The 22,306-nt window shown below is 37.1% G+C and overlaps 1 protein-coding gene across 17 annotated transcripts in view; it reads right to left on the bottom strand.

Annotated features, from left to right (window-relative positions):
* LOC138755231 (lysine-specific demethylase 4C-like) overlaps positions 1–22,306 on the bottom strand; it is a 417,729-nt gene that overhangs the window by 118,400 nt on the left and 277,023 nt on the right. For 15 of the 17 annotated variants that reach the window (XM_069920849.1, XM_069920842.1, XM_069920853.1 and 12 more), the window contains one exon: positions 12,837–12,945. In XM_069920849.1, coding sequence (XP_069776950.1) covers positions 12,837–12,945 — 109 coding nt within the window. Of the gene's footprint in view, positions 1–3,989; positions 4,271–12,836; positions 12,946–22,306 lie in introns of those variants that run through there. The other 2 variants (XM_069920908.1, XM_069920933.1) reach the window with 2 other exon arrangements.

The raw sequence follows: 22,306 nt of genomic DNA, 5'->3' as shown, positions 1-22,306 counted from the left end.
TTTTGTTTTGCTGAGTGTAAGATAAACCGATCCTCTCAGAATTTTTCATTTTCATTCAGCCGGCTTTGAAGTACATATTGGCAAAAATGGAAATAATTCCTCAGTGATAAAAATGTGGTTGGCCAAAAATTTAATTACTGGTACATCCAAATATTGAACAATATCAAATTTTCTGCTCCAAATTAAACCTGTGATCTGAGGCTCCTTCCAGTTAGGAAATAATGCTAATAGATCATTGGAATGAAAAGTAACTAAACTCTTAATTCCATGTATCATTACATGAATACATTTCCTTCAATTCATTAAGGTGTGCGTAGTAATGACTAACATTTTAATACTTAATTTCTGTAAGACCTGAACACCAGAATTTGTAGTGATCTAAGTGATGATGATGTTGACATCACCCGAGTAACAAAGTCAAATTAATGGTGATACAAATGGAATCCAGAGAAGTTTTAAGTAATGTATTAGGGAAAGTGCTGAAGCCCCTATCAGTAAAGTATTGAGTGATGTGTTGGAACAAAGGGGCATTAGAGTGTACAAGCCCTTAAAGATCAATATGGTGGCTACAAAACAAATGTGACACTGGCCCTGAGACTAGATTTTTGATTCCTTTATTAGTTTAGGCAAACAATAGATGTTTTAATAGAACAGTATACCCTTCTTCTCCCCCCTCCCACCCCCACATTACAGAGGCTTTTCATTCTGAGAACAGTCCATATTGCAATTTTCATTAATGTGATGTGGCAGCAAGTAACTCCACAGCACTAGGATTTCATCACAGTACAGGTACAATGATGCCAGTTCAGATATAGGCTAATGCCTCAGTGCAGTGTGGAAAGACTTACATTTATAAAACACCAGTTGCATCTCTATCTGGACATTTCTAAGCATTTATCAGCTAATATAATTTTGAAATATTGAGGATACAAAGAGAAACTCAACTCAATGGGTCAGGCAGCATCCATGGAGAGAATTGCTCAGTCAAAGTTTCAGAGACCCAGCCCATACTGTTGAGTGATCAATTTTCTTCCCAGAAATAAAGATACTGCTCAGGATCCTGGTACTATTTTCCCAGCTTGTTTTTCAAAATGCAGACATGGAATGTTTTATATTTGTCCAAGAGGAGAGATGAAGCCTTGTTTTAGTGTCTCATATGAAAGATAACTTTTCAAATGCTATTCCTCAGTGCGACACTGGCCCTGAGACTAGATTTTTTGATCAAATTAGTACAGTTTAATTTGAAACTAGATCCTTTGATTTACAAACCACAATGAACTAATCCACAGCTGACACTCTATTCAGAGAAGGCAGCACCATGAGAGATATTTTGAATGAGAGACAAAATCAAAACTACACCTGCACACTAAAAGATTCCATGAAATTATCTTACATAAGGGAGTTATTGGTGGTATCCTTAGGCAATATGTATCCCTTATTCAACTTTCCTAAATAAGAAATAAAGAAGAAAATTCTCAAAATACTGAGCAAGCAAGGCCTATTGGTGGAGAAAAAGGAAAAAAAAAGACTGAAGGTAATCTTTCATCTGAACTGTAAAAAATTAGCAATGATCAAATTTCAACATGAAGTCAATGTAGGTGGAGGGGGGAGACAAGGAAAGTGGAAAAGACAAGGAGAGGGGAGGCGAAAGGGGAAAGGCCAGGAAAGTGGAGGTGAGGGAGCAGTGCAGGAAAGAGGAGAACCGGCAAGGAAAGGCGAGGAAAAGGGGAAAGGGAAAGGCAAAAGATAAGATGAAAACAGAGAGGGGGGGTATGGCGTGATGCCGTTGGAGGAAGATGTGGAAAACGCTTCTTCTGGCATAATTAATTAATACCCAAATACTATTTTTTTTTAAAACTTAATTGCTTTTAAATAAGCTTCTAAGTGGTCTCAGAAACTGGCTACGAAAAAATCTAAATCTCGAACTTCAAAAAAAACAATTGAAGTAACTTTGTTGGAAATTCAGGGCCTACCTTGAAGATTCAGCCTCCGATTCTAGTTCATCTTCAGTCACGATCGACGAAGACTTCCTGGGTGAGAAATCAGGCTCCAGTGCTGCCCTCCCAGGGAATTTGGGAGAGCAGCGCTGGACCTCGGAAAAAATCTGTTGAGATGGCTCCGGAGTCAACGCGCATGCGCGGGACTTTGCAGATGTGCGCTGTTGAAGTAACCGTTGCGGGGATTGAGGACCTGACCTCAGCGGCAGTGGCTGGACATACACGGGCTAAACAAAAAGCCCGTTCAGAATTTCATCCCTTAACTACCTCTACTGAGGAAGAAGAAGAAGAAAGTTTTGTGCAACAATCTCAAGGAGAAAAAACAGAAAATAAAATGGGTGCATATCATGTTACCCCAACTCCCCTTTACCCACAGATCTTTGAAAAAATGGAATTAATTAGCCAAAAAATGGATGCTAAATTTGATGAGGTTAAAGCTGACTTCACAAATCAAATTTGATTAAAGAAGATACAGTTGTTTTAAAAACAGATGTGCAAAATATAATAAATCTGTGGATAAAGTTAAAATGAAACTTCAGAACATTGAAGAAGATTTTCATGACTGCCATATGGATGTGGAACCATGCAAGCATATAGTTAATACGATTGAAGATTCTTTTATAGCATGGGAAGTTGAGAAGAAAGGTTTATTGCAAAATGTTGATACATTGGAGAATCAAATTGATGTATCAACCTAAGTGTGAAAATTGTTGGTTTGCTTGAAGATTTTGAAGGCAACAATCCAGTGAATTTTTTTCATAAGTGGCAACCTGAAATATTGGGACTGGAGAATTTTCCAAATGGTCTGTAACTTGATAGGGCACATAGAGCTTTAAAAAAAAAACATATCCAGGACAACAGCCCCATTCTGCATTGATTAAATGATGCCTACGTTATCAAGTCAGAGAAATGATTTTAAAAATGGCAGTTCAAAGGGCAAGGGAACAACGAGGCCCTTTAGGTAATACAGAATAATAGAGCAATGAAATTGTTAAGTGAAGAATTAAATCCAGCTAAATCTGTTTTGTGGAACAAGGGTTATAAATTCGCATTTCGCTACTCAGCAGTCCTTAAAGTTTTTTATGGACAATATTAATCTCAATTTTTCTCTAATGAATATGAAGCTTTGGAGTTTGCCAATTCATTACCTAGCATCAAGCAAAATGGTGGTTCTTTATCTGTATTTCAAAAAGAAGGAAATCAAGAAAAGATGAGGGAAGATATTTCATCTGAGGGACTACTGACTGAAGTTCAAGTTGAAATTGATGAAGATCAAGCTAACCGAGACCTTGAAGAAGCTTACCATACTTGATTGACTTAAGTTTAATTATGATATTCTGTTTGGAGGGGGGGGGGGGGGGGTCGGCAGATTTCTTTTTGTTTCTGCTTTTCTCTTTCGAGGTTTCGTGCTACTAGTGGCGAGGGCCACTTCTTGTTAAATAAGGGAGTTAGTGCTGACCTAATCAGTGCTTTTGTTTTTTTTTCTTATTTGGGGTTTCTTGCTTAAAAAAAATAAAATCAGAGAGAATTGGGGGAAGGATGGAGAGAATAAATTAAAAGAATATAATAGGATGGGAAGCAGAAAAGATTAAATAAAAAGGTGGAAAAAAAAGTGGGACTACAATCAGCTAATAAAATACACAGCAAAAGCAACCACATTTATTCCTTTACAATGTCTGAAGAAATCTTTCCTGTGGTTTTCAAACTTTTTCTTTCCACTCTCATATCAACTTAAGTAATCCCTTACTAATCACTGAGCACCTATGTTTTAGGGATTACTTAAAGTGGTATGTGAGTGCAAAGAAAGTTTGAAAACCACTAGTCTAAAGTCTTCTGGGGCATTTTGAAAAGGGTAGGAAAATTGATGTATCAACCTAAGGTTTTCTTGGTTTCTTTCTTAGGTGCCCAAATAGCCACTCTGACTAGCTGCATGCTAGTTAAAAGAAGACACACACTCAGTGTAGTCAGGTTAAGCTGAGTTTTATTAGGGCTCAGACCTGACTTTTATACTTGCATTGTTCCCGCCGTGGCCCCCCTTGGCTGACATTACGACATGTATAACAAAAGCAGATTTCCTGCACACGGGTATTTCCCTGCACGCTGTCCCTGTCTGTTGGCTGTGCAGCAAGGCCAGGGAAATTTTGGGGTCTCTGGCCTTTAAGCTGCCCTTGCCGTTCACCCGCCGATTCGCTTGTTGGGGCCTATTCTGCTGCGCTCACCGCCCGGAGCGTCCGCTCGATCGCCATGGCAGTAGGCGCCACAATATATTATTTCTCAGGTTAAAGAAAGATATAAATTTAGGTAAAAATATTAATAAGAAATTCTTGGGCCTCTACATTAATGTTCTGAGTGTTTAAAAGGACAACAACACAAAATATTTTCTATAAAGGATACAGTAAGACCAAATATAGAAAACAAAAAGGTCATCCAAGAATTTAACACACCATCTTAAAATGCAGGTCACAAATTTCAAACAGACTACAGGAAATATATAAAATTAGGTGACAAGATAAAGGACACAAATCATAAATGTTCTGAAATATGGCTGCAATAGTTATTAAGGTATTGATTTACAGAGAGACTGAATCCACACAAATGTCTTTCAACAAAAGAAAATAAGCTCTTAAGCCAGCTATTTCAAATGAGCAGATACTCCTGTTTCTAAGGAACAAAGGTAGTGTGTCCAGTTTCAAACATGAAACCAAAGATTTTTTAGTATACAGCAGAGAGGGTCATTCATCTGGATAGTTGGCTCTGCAAGAATAATGGTGCCATATAAATTGCTCATTCCAGTTCAAGATGGGCAGATCTTTGGATCTGCTGTAAATGAGAAACTTATGCCCTTTAGCATTCAGTCCAGCAAGAATAATACTGCAAAATAGTCAGGGGGAAAATTTTAAGTGATTCAGCTCGCTCCATCACTCAAGATGCGTTTCAGGGTCCAAAGAAAAAATCAATTGCTACTTCAAATTTATCTCCCTTTGCACACAGCAAATCATTTCTATATTTCAGGGACTGGGCCGAGGATAGAATTAAAAAGCATGTTAAGAGCTGATCACACTGATGAACATTGATAACACTGATGAAGGATTGTGGTCTGAAACTTTGATCACACTTCTTCTGTCACTAATGCTGCTCAACTCAATGAGTTCCAAATACTAGCATCTGTAATCTCCTGTCTGGCTACCCTTCCTAACATGAAGCTGTAAAGATAACAGAAGCACAGGAGGCAAATCCATATGGGTTTTTTACATATAAATAATGTTATTTTTCCAGAGTCAATTTTCACACTTACCTTCCTGACTGGCCATTCATGCAGAATGACCTGTGTACAGATATTGCTGTATATTAGACTAGTGATTCCCAAAGTGGGTGCTGCCAGCCCCCTGGTGGAAAGATCCAAGGAGGTGGCAAGGGTAAAGGGGGCAGTCAGGAGTCAATGAGGAAATAGGGGGTATTCTGAAACTTCCATCTTTTTATTATTCAGTTTGCTGCAAAGTTTAATGAAGAATTACAGTGCAGTAATTTTCTGCCCAGACTCGGGGTGGCAATAGTGAACAAAACAAATAGCAACAAAGCGTTCTTGCAAGAGCTGGACTCGTTGGTTTTTTTCAACGCTCAGCGCCTCCACCAACCCCCACCCCCACCTCAGCACCACTACTAACACCACCCCCCCCCAGCACTGTTCTATGGGGGGGGCACTTGGGATGTGGCCTGGAGGCCAAACCAAAAAAGCTTGGGAACTCTGGTTTAAACTAAGTACCTTATGTGTGGTACTTATGTAGGCTGGACATGGGTCGACGTCGCTTGTTACGTCGTATTCATTAGCCCATTGTTGCAGACCATCTGCAGTTCAATTTAGACTGCAGGCAGCCAAAAATAATGTCATGGGGTGCCACAGGTAAAATTGTGGAATGGGAATGAGACACTCATTTCCGTTCCGTACATAGACTGGGTTCCTGGAATTTAGGAATAATTTCCCAGAATGCAGCAGCTGTGTAAAAAGGCACTCTCTTTTACTTTTTATCTTATTGGTGGGAACACTGAGGGAGTGGTGCCTGTTTATGTGCCTTTACAGCAAACAAAAGTTAATATCAATATTCATGCAGGACAACAAAGAAATCTTAATCATGGACTGTTTCTGTAAAAATTAGACATGTTTTCTTGTTTCACGATGTAAGTACCGTATATAACATTTAGAGATAGAGGATGCATAACAGAGAAGCAAACAAGATGAATAGAAATATGGTAATGGGGAAACCAATTAAGTGCCCATATCTAAGCTTTGATATGGATTTTTATTTTCATTTTCATTTTTAGACAGAAATGTAATGTTGTTTGTTCAAATTCTTAAAACAATTTGTACTCACAGAGAAACAATTGAATTCTTATATCTATACTAATGGAATATTTGTAAAACATTGTAAGATTAAATCATGGAGAGACTAATGCCTCAGGAATTATCTGTTTTTATTTGCAGAAACTAACAATGAGGCTGAATTGCAACTGCTCAGTTTCAGACAACTTAAGTTTACATAGTTTAGATTGTTATTTGGAATGGAGCAAACTGATGGGTCAACTAGAGAGGTGTTCGAGTTACACAGATAGTGTAAACTGGAAAAACCTATTTTCAACAGCAGAAGGATCAAAAACTATGGGTCACAAATTTAAAGTCAATGTAGAGTATTAGAAGGGAGGTAAGGAAAAGCTCCTACATCCAGATGGTGGGTTTGGTTGGGTCTGAAATTTACTAACTGAAAGTAGTGGCAAAGCTCCAACATTTTAAAAACACTTGGATATTTATTGAACTGCCATGATCTCTGGTAGAATCAGAGTTTTACAAAATGGAAACAGATCTTTATCTTCAACTTATCCATACTGACCAAGTTTGCCCCAATTGCCAACATTTGGCCCATATCCTTTTAAACCTTTTCTGTTCATGTACCCTCTCCGTGAAAAAAGGTGTCCTCAGGTCCCTTTTAATTTTTTTTCCCCATCTCACCTTAAATCTATGCATAATTTTGGAATCTCCTACCTTTGGAAAAAGACAATGATATATCTCTACCTCTTCTGATTTTATAAATCTTGATCAGGCATATCTCTCAGCTTCCTATGATCAGGAAGAAACACCCAGGCCTATCCAGCCTCTCCCTACTGTTCAAGCCCACAAGGGTTGGTAACATTCTTGTAATCTTTTTTGCATCCATTCCAGTGGATATTTTTCCCAAAGCTGGATGACCAAAACAGTGCACAATTCTCCAAATGCGGTCTCACCAATGTCCCTGCTCTTCTTCTCAGAACTTTGACCAACAAAGTCAAGTGTGCCAAACCTCATCTTCATCATTCTGTCTATCTGTGCTGCCATTTTCATGGAACCATGTATCTGCACCACCAAGTCTCTCTATTCTATAATACTCTCCAGAGGCTGATCATTCACAGCACAATTCCTCGGGCAGCTCATTCATATACCCACCACTCTCACTGTGAAAAAGGTGCCCTGATTTAACCTATTAAGCAAAAGGAAAAAGGAATGGCCTTACTTATTTGAGATCTTAAAATGATTTAATTTTGGTCCGGGATTTATTTCTTGGATTAAAATGATTTATCAAGTTTCAAAAGTCTCTTTATTTTGGGATTTTTAGGGGTACTTGGCAAGGCTGCCCTCTAAGTCCTTTGCTATTTAATTTGGCTTTGGAGCCCTTAGCTATTGCTTTTCGAGGCTCCAATGACATTCAAGGTATCAAGAGGGGTGATAAGATGCATAAAGTTTTATTATATGCAAAAGATTTATTAGTTAATATTTCTGACCCTAAGAAATCTATTCCTTTTATGCTGTCACTACTTTCTGAATTCAGTAATTTTTTTTTAAGGATACAAATTAAATCTTTATAAAAGTGAACTTTTTCCTATTAATAATCAGGATTATTTATATGATCAAATACCCTTAAAGTTGTTAAGAATTAATTTACATTTGGGTATTAAAATTATGAGAAATTTTAAGGATCTGTATAAATATAATTATTTCCCCAACAGAATATAGGAAACAAATGCTTTCCAGATAGTCTTCAATGGCACTATCATGAACACAAATAAATGATAATTTTACCAAAGTTTTTAGATACCTTCGTCCCTAAATATTTTTTGACAAGGTAGACTCTAAGATAACTTCTTACATTTTGAATAATAAAAATCCTAGATTGAGCAAACCTTTATTGCAGAAACAATAGAATGATAGAGGAATGGCTCTCCCTAATTTTAGATTTTATTATTGGACTATTAATATCCAACATATTACCTTTTGGAGTTATTATTCAGACATATATGAATGTCCTTTATGAGTAGATTTGGAGAGGAATTTAGTTAGGGGTACTTATTGGCCTCATTGCCAGGAAATCCTCTACCCTTTGCATTATTCAAAACTAATAGACTAGATTGTTACCCAGTTCTTAAATGTGCTATTAGGATTTGGTTCCATTTTCATAATTTTTTGGGGTTTAATAATTTTGTTTTATCTAGTAAAATACATCTTAATTTATTTTTTAAAAATATTGATTGATCAGGCATTTTCAATATGAAAAACTAAAGGAGTAATAACCTTTTCATACCTATTTGCAGGAGACTGCTTAATGTCTTTCAATCGGTTAGCAGACAAAAATGATTTGAGCAAGGTGCATTTTTTTTTGGTATTTGCAAATTAGGGACTTTCTGTGTAATTTACTTCCAAACTATCCTTCTGCTTACTCATCTAATATGAATACAACCTTTTCAGGTGTATCCACTTCAAAAAAAGGTTAATAGCTACAATTATAATTGGTTACTTAACTTGTGAACAATATCTAATGATAAAATTAAAGGTGCTTGGGAATTGGAATTCCAAGAATTGCTTCCAGACGATCAATGGGAATCATATTTTTCAACTAGTAAACACTTCATCAATTTGATTCATTTCAAGGTGGTATATCGGGCAAACATGTCCAAAGATAAGTTGGCCCATATTTTTCCCAATGTAAACCCTACTTGTGATAGGTGCAAAATTGAGGTAGCCCCTTTAACTCATATGTTCAAAACTAGATAATTCCTGGAAAGGTGTCTTTGAATCCCTAACAAAAGTTCTAGGATTAGAATTACAACTAAATCTATTAACAGCTATTTTTAGAATCATACCAGCGAAGACTAGGTGTATGCCTGTTTCTGCAGAGCAAATTATTGCCTTTTCAACATTATTGGTACAAAAAGCCACATTACTTAAATGGAAGGATCCTAACCCACCACTCTACTTCAATGGCTCTCTGCTGTCATGTCCTGTTTAAGTTTGTAGAAAATTAGGAGTTGGACATTTGATACATCTTTTCAATTTGAAGAACTGTTTATTCAATATTTCTTCATAGTTTATGATATATTTGGTTTTAACCAGGAAAACCCTTTGTTTTCCTACTTTACTCTCAGAATGGACTGTCCAGTACCTTTTTCTTTTTTTTGGGGTTGTGGGTTAGTTAGAGGGGATTTTGTAATAAAATTATTTTTTTTCTCTCTGTTTTCCTTTTGGTTTTACAAGAGAAGAATTTTATGGTTAATATATATTTGTTAAATACTAATATGTGCTTTTACTTATATACTTGTAAATACATGAATGTAATGTAACTCTCCTCATATGCATGCTTGATATAACTCAGTAAAACAGATTGAAAAAAATGAACAAACCAAACAGCCACATCTCTCACTTGTCAGAGTTAAATGCCATTTGCCTTTCCTTGGACCACTTTCCCAGTTTATTTGGATTCTGCTGCAAACTCAAATGCTGTCCACAAAACCACAAATTTTGGTGTCATCCACAAATATATTAATTTTGCTAATTATCTTCAGTAAAAGCACAACGCTGGAGAAACTCAACAGATCAAACAGTGTAATTTATGTAGTAAAGATAAAGATACATAACCAATGTTTCGGGCTTGGGCCTTTCATTAAGATACAAGTCTAAAAATGTCAGTAGAAAGCTTACCTCATGAGATAAAGACAGAAAGATCAAGAAAGGAGAGGATGTCACTGGAGATGGACCAGATGAATTTGAAGTCGGGATGAAAGCTCATAGCAAATTAAATAAAGTTGATGAGCTCATCACTGGTGCACAAGGCAGCACTGATGTAATTTCAATGTAGTGTGTAATGGATTTGTGTTAATCTTTAGTTATATAATATATATTTCTTAGTAAAGTTAGTTTGAGGGCTGGATACAAGGTCACACACAGGCCACATCACATTTACAATAGACTCAGAAGTGAGATCATTTTCGAAGTCGACGTGTCCTGGAAAGGCAGAGCGATAGAAGAATTTAAGTGCTTTTAATTGAAAACTTAAGTACTGTGTGTGGTTCTTAAAAGCATTTTTGCTGAATGTACCCATTACACTGGCAGCTGTTTCAAAATTCAACTACAATTTGAGTGACGTGCTCAGACTTTATGGAAACATTAATCACTTAAACCTCTTAGACAGAGATGAAGTCAATGTTTTTATGGATGTGAAGTGATAATTTGAAGGAAGGCAAAAGGTAATCTATGAGTTGTGTTTTGAAGAAATGAAAGTGAAACAGTGGTGATGTCATGTCTCATGATTTCAGAGAAACATAAATGCAGGCAGAGAGATACTGAAGAAGTTGTGAAAGACACAGAGATAAAACAGTAGTCTCTGGAGAAAGAAGGAGATGCTCTTCTGTACTGTATTATCTTCAACTTCACTCACAGGGTGGTTAACCTCTATCTTGGACAACCCTGAAAGCTCAGTTGTTCTACTCATTCAAAACAGAGATGAATAGATTTCTGGGCATTAAAGGAGTTAGGGGATATGGTGCTATAAAATGTAACTGAGCCAAAAGATCTTGAAGAATGGAAGAGTGGGCAAAAATGATGTCGCGGCTGACATCATGCCTTTTTCTTACATTCTTGCTTAGTTTACCATTTTATCAATACTGTACAACAGCCTGAAATTTTATTCAGAATTTTTTTTAATTGTTATTTCCTCAACATTCCTAGATAATGAAAAATAAATTTCTCAAATGCATTCTTGAACACGATCCTGAACAAGTGACCTCTATGGATGCTATTTCAAGGTTACATGATTTTGTACATGTTGACTTATTTTTATGCATCTATTGATACAATATATAAATGCACTCACACTTTTTCAAGAATTTGAAAATATTAGATGAGGGTACTTTTGTAATTTTTTTTCTGATGATAAGCACACCCTCTCTATCTACATTTGTGAAGAATATGAAATAATTTAGGAAACTGGCTGTAAGAAATGAAAAGAGGTATTGTAAAAATATTTTTCAGGTGATTTGTGACAAAAATCCACACCAACATTAATTTAAAATTTATTATGAATCTACAAGTTTAAATTATAGTTATTCCTGTAGTGGAGGTGGAATGAAGTTGGGTTAAGATGGCATAGGGGAAGTATCAAGTGAATATAGGTATAGACAGCAACGTTTTCAAAATACGTTTGTATTTCCTGAAGGGGAAGTAAATGTTTAATAACCAGTATGGCATTTCTTTAAGGATCATTTCTTAACTTCTGGACAATTCTTCATTTAATAATAGGAAGGAGAGTGAACTATTGACAATATTGTAAAAAAAACTGAGTTGTGATGCTCCTACCCGAAGAACCAGAAACATCTACATTTACTATTTAAACTTTGGATATTCATTTCTGCCTTTCCCATAATTTGATAATTGCTTTAAAAAGGCCAATTAATTATCACAAAAGCAGGTCATTTGATCAGTTGGCATACATCAATTCCAGCTTAATAATATGTGCAATTAGTTATTCACACGGTAGCATTAATTACTCTTTCTCATGCAAAACCCTTTTAACAAAAGCATAAGCAGTTATTGACATTGGTTTTCTAATAAATGGACAGAAATGTATTGATATTCAGCAGGTGATTTTGTGAACGAGTGGTAGCTTCCTGTAGTGTTTTTATTAGCCTATTACTAATTTCTGCATCTGTACCATGGAACGTGGAAGATACAGATACTGGACCTTAAATGCCTGCTCATCTGACCTCCTGCTCCACTGCTTTACAGAGAGGCAGAGTACAAATACCCTGAGCTCTTCAATTCCTGCTAAATCTAATGATGAAGCTAACTTCAAGAAAACTATGTTTGTCTTTAATCTTATTTAATCTTAATGTCTTTAATTCATTTCTAGCTCTTAAATTTATATTTAAGCATTTTCTTACCATTTAGAACCATTTGAACAATTTTGCGAAGTATCAAATTATTAGAGACCATTTCAAAACAGTTCCAAAAATAGCTTTGGATGGCAGCAAATTGTCCATGGGCCATCAAGGATCAGCAGACTGAGAACTAACCATGGGACAATGGTTGTAGCTAGCACTCCATAATGACTGGACCTTCAGGGCCTCAAAATGTAGGTGTACCATGAGGAACAGAATGGGAGGCATGCAAGGTGAGCTAATTGAAACACAACCCAATCCTCTACTAATAGAAAATTGACTGATGACCATCTAGTTCTCTGAACACCAGAAAGCTTCAGTCTGCAATGGGCGAAATTTGTGATGATGCTGCAAATTCTCCATCTTAAATTAAAAAGAAATTCCACTTTGCACACAAAAGTGGAATCACAGGGTCCTCTGAAAGCATTGATAGAACGAAACAAAATAATGGCCTTATTAAAAAATTATCAAAACACAAAAGGGCAATATATTTCAAGCTCGATCAGATCTGAAAGTAGTCCTATTTGCATTACAATACATCCAAACATCCGAGTTCAATTGAAAGGTAGAACTGAGTGAAAATAAAATAATTTTTTGTATACTCACAAGCTTCAATCTTTGCAAAGGTATCCTGGTAACATCCACTGGACTGCGGTCGACTACATTCACAAATCTTGCTTCTGGAATTGCTATAGCACACATCACATGAGCCCACCTAAACAATACAAAAGAAAATCTGAAAAATGCAACAACACAAAGAAATCCTGAAGACAATTACCCATTTTTCTAATCCTTCATTTTTGGCATTCCAGTTATGGCAGAGTAACTTCTTAAGAATGTTAGCCTGTAAAAATCTACATCCTATTTGAATCTGTTTTGGTTTCATGCACAAAATGGCTGCAGAACCCAGCGAAACCTGTTTATCCCACTCTCAATTTCCAAGTTTATCCATGTAGAAAGGATGAAGGTCAACAATAAATTATTAGCTTTGTTATATAGAGGGTTTTTCACTGTTGAAGGTAAATTATGGCAGTTCCTTCACTTATGAAAGAAAGACTCATAATTCATGACTGTCACAGGTTAGAAAGATTTATGATGGTCATTTCAGAAATGAAAGAATGCATGGAACTCATCATTACCAGTGAATTCATCTGTTTATTCAAGGCATAATATGCCTTTGAATAAGTTCTGGAACACAAACTCTGAGGACTATTGTTGATGAATATTTTCTGCTTCCTCCTCTAATTACTTTGCATTAATTTATTCTTTTAATCAACTACCATCACTTTTGAGGAACGAAAGAGACACAGACACACAAGAAATGAGAATAGGAACATAAGAAAATAGGACCAGGAGTACATCATCTAGCCAATCAAACCTGCTCCACTATTCAAGCCATGGACTCAGCTCCACCTACCTTCCTTTTGCCCCATAACTCTTAATTACCCAACCATTCAAAAATATAAAAATATTTCATGAAGTAGCCTCCACTATCTCCTTGGGCAGGGAATTCCACAAATTCATTATTCTCTAGGAAAATCAGTTCCTATTCATTGCTGTCCAAAATCTACTCTCCAAATTTTGAGGCTTCATCCCCAAGTTCCAGTCTCACCTACCTGTGCAAACAACTTTCCTGTCCATCTTATAGAACCAAAGAACATTACAGCAGAGAAACAGGCCCCTTCGGCCCTTCTAGTCTGTGCCTAACTTTTTTTTGCCTAGTTCTACTGATCTGTACACAGTCGATAGGCCACCATACCTCTCCCATCCATGTACTCTGGCCAAACTCTTCTTAAATGTTGAAATTGAGCTCACATTCACCACTTCAGCTGGCAGTTCATTCTACATTCCCACCACTCTCTGTTTGGAGAAGTTCCTCCTCATGTTCCTCCTAAACCTTTTCCCTTTCACTCTTAACCCAGGTCCTCTGGTTTGCATCTCAACTACCCTCAGTGGAAAACACCCTACCTATATTAGCTGTGTCTATTCCCCTCATAATTTTAAATACCTCCATCAAATCTACTCTCATTCTTCTACGGTCCCGCGAATAAAGTTCTTACCTATTTAACCTTTCCCTGCAACTCCATTTCTGAAGTCCGGGCAACATCCTAACAAATCTTCTCTGTATTCTTTCTATCTTACTGATATCTTTCCTGTTGTTTGGTGAACAAAACTTAATACAATATTGCAAATTTGGTCTTACCAATGACTTATACAATTTTTCCAAAACATTTCAACTCCAACATTTTGAGTTATGAAGGCCAATATGCCAAAAGCTCTCTTTACAACCTTATCCTCCTGTAACACCATTTTCAGGAAAATACGTATCTGTGTTCCCAGATCCATCTGTTCTACCGCACTGCTCACTGCCCTACCATTTACCGTATATGTCCTTTCTTGCTTTATACTTCCAAAATGCAACACTTCACACTGGTCCGCATCAAATTCCATCTGCCATTTTTCACCCCATTTTTCCAGTTGGTCCTAATCCCTCTGCAAACCTTGAAAACGTTCTTCACTGTCCACAACACCTCCAATATTAGTGTCATCTGCAAACTTACTGATCTAATTTACCACATTATCATCCAGATCAATGATATAGATGACAAACAACAATGGTCCCAGCACCAATCTCTGAGGAACACCACTAGTCACAGGCCTCCAGTCTGAGAAGCAATCATCCACCACTACTTTCTGGCTTCTCCCATTCAGCCATTGTCAAATCTAGTTCATTACTTCACCATGATAACCTAGCATCTTAACCTTCCTGACTAACCTCCCTTGACAAAGGTCTTACTAAAGTCCATGCAGACAACAACCACAACCTTTCCTTTGTCAACTTTCCTAGTAACCTCCTTGAAAAACTACAAGATTGGTTCACCCGATGGTGATATCTTTAGATACAGAAAAAGCATTTGACAGAGTTGAATGGAATTTTTTGTTTAAAGTTTTGGAGAAATTGAAGTTTGGTCCTTTTTTTATTGGTTGGATTAGGGCTCTATATAGTAAACTGGTAGCTCGAGTATTGACGAATGGTTTGATTTCGGAACCTTTTAAATTGACTCGATCAATTCGTCAATGTTGTCCTTTATCACCAGCTTTGTTTGCGTTAGTGATTGAACCTTTAGCACAGCTGATAAGACAAAGATACAAGGTATGAAAGTTTTAGACAAGGAGTATAAAATTAATTTATTTGCTGATGGTGTATTTAACAAACCCAGCTCAGTCACTTTTGCACTTGAAAGAGTGTTTAATACAATATGGATGTCTTTCTGGATATAAAGTTAATTGTGAAAAAAGTGAAATATTACCGGAAAGTGGAGATAATTCACTTTATAAGAATATTATTAATATGAAATGGACTGATCGAATTAAATATCTGGGTATAATTTTGGATGTTAATTATCAATCTTTATATAAATTAAATTATGTTCCGTTAATAAAAAAATTAAAACTGATTTGATTAAATGGAAAGATTTACCTATTAATTTATTGGGTAGGATAAATATAATAAGATGAATATTTTTCCGCATATACAATATTTGTTTCAATCTATTCTGTATTTACTGGATAATTTTTTTTTGAGATTTGGATAAAATGGTTAGGGAGTTTTTATGGAGAGGTAAATTTTCTAGAGTAGCTTTGAATAGATTAACTTGGAAATATGAGTTAGGGGGATTATGTTTACCACATTTTCAAAATTATTATGAAGCAGCCCAACTTAAATTTATTAGTTCATTGATGGATTTGGTATGGCCTCCTAGTTGGGCCAAAATTGAGATGGCAAATATTTTTGAATTTGAAATACATCAATTTTTGTTTAGATGGAATATAAATTTGTTACAACAATATAATGTGTCTATACTAAAACATTTAATGAAGTTATGGATAAAGAAAAATAAAACGATAGGTTCTAGGGGTAAATTATCGGCTTTGACTCCGTTGTATAATAATCAACTTATTTCTTTATCAATACATAATCGAAGTTTATTGCATTGGAGATTTAAAGGTGTGAAAAATTTGGGAGATTGTTTTATAGAGGGTAAATTTTTATCTTTTAATCAGATGAGGGACAGTTTTGGTACTGATAAGAACTCTTTGTTTCTCTATTATCAAATTCGTTCTTTAGTAAAACGTATGTTTGGTAGAGATATGATTTTACCTGAAATGACTCAATTTGAGACTTTTCTTATAAAGGTACCAGAGAAGGGTTATATTTCATCTATGTATCAACTGCACGAAAACCAACAAGGTCGGGTCAGATACAGCAATGAGCTCTCTGAACCCTTCTCCATTAACAATGGCGTGAAGCAAGGCTGTGTTCTCGCACCAACCCTCTTTTCAATCTTCTTCAGCATGATGCTGAACCAAGCCATGAAAGACCCCAACAATGAAGACGCTGTTTACATCCGGTACCGCACGGATGGCAGTCTCTTCAATCTGAGGCGCCTGCAAGCTCACACCAAGACACAAGAGAAACTTGTCCGTGAACTACTCTTTGCAGATGATGCCGCTTTAGTTGCCCATTCAGAGCCAGCTCTTCAGCGCTTGACGTCCTGCTTTGCGGAAACTGCCAAAATGTTTGGCCTGGAAGTCAGCCTGAAGAAAACCGAGGTCCTCCATCAGCCAGCTCCCCACCATGACTACCAGCCCCCCCACATCTCCATCGGGCACACAAAACTCAAAACGGTCAACCAGTTTACCTATCTCGGCTGCACCATTTCATCAGATGCAAGGATCGACAATGAGATAGACAACAGACTCGCCAAGGCAAATAGCGCCTTTGGAAGACTACACAAAAGAGTCTGGAAAAACAACCAACTGAAAAACCTCACAAAGATAAGCGTATACAGAGCCGTTGTCATACCCACACTCCTGTTCGGCTCCGAATCATGGGTCCTCTACCGGCACCACCTACGGCTCCTAGAACGCTTCCACCAGCGTTGTCTCCGCTCCATCCTCAACATCCATTGGAGCGCTTACACCCCTAACGTCGAAGTACTCGAGATGGCAGAGGTCGACAGCATCGAGTCCACGCTGCTGAAGATCCAGCTGCGCTGGATGGGTCACGTCTCCAGAATGGAGGACCATCGCCTTCCCAAGATCGTGTTATATGGCGAGCTCTCCACTGGCCACCGTGACAGAGGTGCACCAAAGAAAAGGTACAAGGACTGCCTAAAGAAATCTCTTGGTGCCTGCCACATTGACCACCGCCAGTGGGCTGATAACGCCTCAAACCGTGCATCTTGGCGCCTCACAGTTTGGCGGGCAGCAACCTCCTTTGAAGAAGACTGCAGAGCCCACCTCACTGACAAAAGGCAAAGGAGGAAAAACCCAACACCCAACCCCAACCAACCAATTTTCCCTTGCAACCGCTGCAATCGTGTCTGCCTGTCCCGCATCGGACTCGTCAGCCACAAACGAGCCTGCAGCTGACGTGGACTTTTTACCCCCTCCATAAATCTTCGTCCGCGAAGCCAAGCCAAAGAAAATCAAATATTACAGGGTGGTATGGATAAAAAGGGTTGGGATAGATCTAAAATTAAATGGGAAGCGGATACTGGTTTTATTTTTTCCGAGGATAATTGGTTAGATATCTGTTATGATAGTGTAACTAGATTGATAAATGCACGTTATGCAATGATTAACTATAATTTTTTGCATCAATTATACTTAACACCTGAAAGATTTTTAAAAAGTATGGTTTTCATGAATTAGATTTGTGTTTTATATGTGGTAATAACAGTTGGAACTTTTTTTCATGCTGTTTGGTCATGTATATACAGTCTTTTTGGAAGAAAATTCAATTGTTTTTAGAATACCTGTATAAGACGAAAATACTTTTAGATCTGACAGTATTTTTATTGGGTAGTTTGCAACCTCTGAAAGGCTTGGGATTAGATAAGTTTCTACTTGTTTTTGTATATTTAGCTTTATCTGTAGCGAAAAAACATATTGCTAGTACGTGGAAAGATACAAGTATGATTGATATTAATAGATGGCATAATGAAATGAGATATTGTTTAATAATGGAAAAAAATTACGTATGTTTCGCATGATAATTATAATTTTTTTATTAATAAGTGGTTGTTATATTCAGAATATTTACATTTCAATTTACATTGATTAGATCTTAATACGTATATTTAATTTTTCTTTAATTTTTTTCTTTTTTCTTTCTTTATGGCTCTCCTTAGGAGAGTTGGCTGAGGGGGGATTCTTTTCTTTTCTTTCCTATATATAAAAAATAAAGTTCATGTTTATGGTTAATTATTGTATATGTCATATACTATTTGTTTTTTGAACGAATAAATAAATTTAAAAAAAAACATAACCTACCATAATGTTGACTATCACTACTCAGTCCCCAGCTATCCAAATAATTGTATATCTGATCCCTTAGAACACTTTCCAATAATTTACCTACTACTGACGTCAGGCTCACCGATTGATTCCTTTCTGGACTAGTGCATCATGAATCTGACTTTGATTCCAATCCTTAAGCACTTTCTTCAATTTCTGTTGAGCCCCCACAAAGTCAGTATCATTGTCAGATCATAATTCTTATACATGACCACGCCTGCCAATAAAATGCCAAAGGGCATTAATGAAGGAGTCTGTGTCAAGTGATGATGCCACTTCGATGTGAATTGCTCTTATGGTTAAACATGTGAAAATAACATCATAGCATTTCACGACACTCATTCCACGCTTTACTCCAAAGGGTCGAAAATAATCAACTCCAATGTATGTGAATGGAAGTCCATCAGAAAATATTCTATCCAGGGGCAGATTTGCCATCTGTTATTGTCCAGGAGTAGCATTTGCATGCCAACAAACAACATATTTGGGTATAATTTTTCTGATTGACCCAGTGGGACCAGGAATCCAATATTTTTTGGTGTAGATTGGATAACATATGGTTGTGACCACCTTGGCCCATCTTATCTTTTGAATATGCTGAAGAATCAAATCAGAGATGTAAAATTCCTTGGCCAGTATAACAGGATGCTTAATCTCTTCTGGCATTGTTGCTCCCCAACTCTTCCTACATCATTCTCCAGAATGGGGTTGAATTTATGATTTTAATATTCATTCCCTTTCTCAGACTTGAAATTTTATCTGCCAATCTCTTCCTCTGGCAAAAGCAGATGATCTCCTTCTCATCATTAACCACTCCTTCAACTGTGCTTCAAAATTTCCCGTCTCCTTTTGTGATCGATCTCTTTGATGGATGTTATCAGGTTAAGGCTGAACAAGAACACCACTTGTTTGTTTTCTCCTTCTGCTACATTACAGAAGCAGTCTTTTAAATCTGAGCATCCATATAGTTGCTTTTTTCAAACGATTTAAGGATGAGAAGTAATAAATTAAGCGGGTAACTGGATCCACTTGTTCAGACATTATCTGAACAGCATTTTCAGTCATATTCCTGATTTCAAGATCCTCTGGTGAGGTTTCTAATTTATCAGGATTTTTAGGCCATTCTTCCTGAGGCCGTGGAAGAAACCAAGGTCCTGAAACCCACATTTCTTCAGAAAAGACTGGACTTTCAACCCTTAGGAAGCCAGGTCAGCTGCATTGTTAACTTTGTTAGCATATCTCCACTGTATTGAATGTGAGATTTTATCAATTTCAATGACTCTGTTCACCACAACAGTTTGAAACCTTGTGGTTTTATTGTTGATGTATTTGAGCACAGAGATGCTATCAATCAAAAATATGGAGCCTGTTAGTTTCATCTGCAACTCTCTTTTTAACATTGTGTCCATTCTGCTCGTCATGGTTCCAGCCGCTTTCCCATTGCAAATCCACAATGTACCTGATCCTAGTTATCATGCAGTAACAGGTAACTAACAGTTCCATAACCATCTTCACATACATCAGCAAAATGATGCAATTGAGCAGATGTCATAGTTCCAAAATGAGTGGGTTTGAAGCATCTGTTAATCTCGAAGCCTTTCAGGTTACGAAGATCCTGAATCCAACACGTCCATTCCTGTACAACGGAGTCTGGTATTGCTTCATCCCAACCAATTCTTTTCCGACACAAATCTTGCAGGGTCTTCTTGTGAGTCAAGACTACTGATGCCAATATTCCTAGAGATTCATATATAAAACTGGCTGTTGACAGAATTCCCCCTTCTTGTGAGAGGTCAGTCCTTCCAAATGGTTTTGATTTAAAAAACATCAGACTGAACACACCACTGTACCCCTAACTCCTTCTCCACAGGAAGGTTGTCATGGTCTGTCCAGATTCTTCATTTATTTTGCCTTCACTCTTTCAGATATGGCAGCCAACACATGACGACTGTTACTTATCCATGTGGTAAGTAGAAGAGATCACTCACACCTCATGATAAAAAGCTATTGCATCTTTTACTGAAGCCGCAGAAGTGAGACAGTCATCCACAGAATCAGAATTTATTGTCATGAACAAGTCACAAAATTCGGTGTTTGGTGCTTATAGCTTGAGAGCTGAACTGTTCCATATTCTCCTCAGCACACTTCCTAAGGGCAAACTTCGCACAACTTGGAAATGAAGTTGCTTCAAACTGTCGTTCTGTATTCTACCATGTTCTGACTGTAATCTCCAACAGGCCAAGTTACAAGTCATAGTCTTCTTTCAGTACTTTCACCTTGTGGAACATTACTTCGATGTCTGCAGTGATGACAATAGGTTCTTCACAGAATTTAGTTAAAACTCCTATCAACGTACTGGTCAAATCTGGACTCTGTAAGAGTTGAGAATTTAATGAAACTTCCCGAAACGTTGACCTTCTTGAAGATTAAGTTTATTCATAATCCCCACAGTACAAAATGAGGCAGTGCTACCTGGGTCAAGAAATGCATAGGCACTATTGCACTCCCTTTCTTGGCCTTGTCTTGCACAAGTACTATTAAAAGTTTGCAATTGTCCTCACCGGCCCCAGTAAGACCATTAGTCTATACCGAGGCTACAGCACTGTTTTCATCTGCTTCTTTTGTTTCTGTATTCTTCTTTTCCATTTTGGGATGCTTTAAACTGCACATGTCTCAGCTGAGATGCATTTTGCAGTTCTTGCTGTGTCCTTTACAAAGACAGCCAAAACATACTCTATTTTCCTTTCCAAAAGTGATTTTCTCACTATACATCTTCTTTACCAACTACATAGATTTCTAAAGCGTGTATATCTTTACAGAACAAACATTACTTCAAAGTAGGCAAACTCTCTTTTTCCTTAGTTTCTTTATCAAATTTCTTATCTGCAACTGTCACGGTGGCGGCAAATATACTTTTTTATTCAATTTTTGTTGAGGGTGTGATTTAGGCCTCTCAACATCTTTGCTTATTGAATGTCTGATATTTCCATACACTGGATTTGTGAAATGTCCACTTGCCCTTCAATGAACTCCACTAAATCCTTAAAAATAGCCCTTTAATTGTATTTTTTCTGGTATTCAACAATTAAACTTCTCCATAGTTCTCTCCTCTGGTAGGGTAATTAAATTAAAATAACTCACATATTAGTGTAGACATGTCAATCTCTTGTCAAATTGATCTCAGCCATGCCATTGCAACATCCTCTTAGAAAGATGGTGTAAGCTTGTAGAACCTTCATGTCATCCTACTTTATTGATGACCATGAAAGAGCCTTCCGTATTTCTGTAGCAATTTTAAGCTTGTTGCCAAAATGCTTATTTAGTAGAGAGCCCTTTCGAATCCTTCGTTTGGGGGCATACGATGGCAACTCCTTACAAGTTCTTGTGGGTGTCCACTCATGAACTGCTCCAAATAATATAGACAATCCTTTGAGTTTTAACTCTTACTTTCAATACTGTGTTCAAAGTTTCTCATGAATGCTTAAAACTGAAGTGGGTCATGATTAAATACTTAAATCTCTCTCTTGGGCAGAGAAGAGACAGACTGTAACTGGATTAATGATGCAGCCATTTCATTTTGCCTTCACATGTCTGAGCATACGCTACTATGTTCACCTGGATTTCTGATATCTGACTGGAGCATCATGTATTCTGTAGTGAGAGTTTGGTTTTGGCTCGTATCTCTGTCCACTGTGGTTATTGTTGGGGTTTGA

The sequence above is a fragment of the Narcine bancroftii genome, chromosome 1 (assembly GCF_036971445.1).
Source record: "Narcine bancroftii isolate sNarBan1 chromosome 1, sNarBan1.hap1, whole genome shotgun sequence".
In the NCBI taxonomy this organism is placed as follows: Eukaryota; Metazoa; Chordata; class Chondrichthyes; order Torpediniformes; family Narcinidae; genus Narcine; species Narcine bancroftii.
This window is presented reverse-complemented; position numbering and strand designations above follow the sequence as displayed.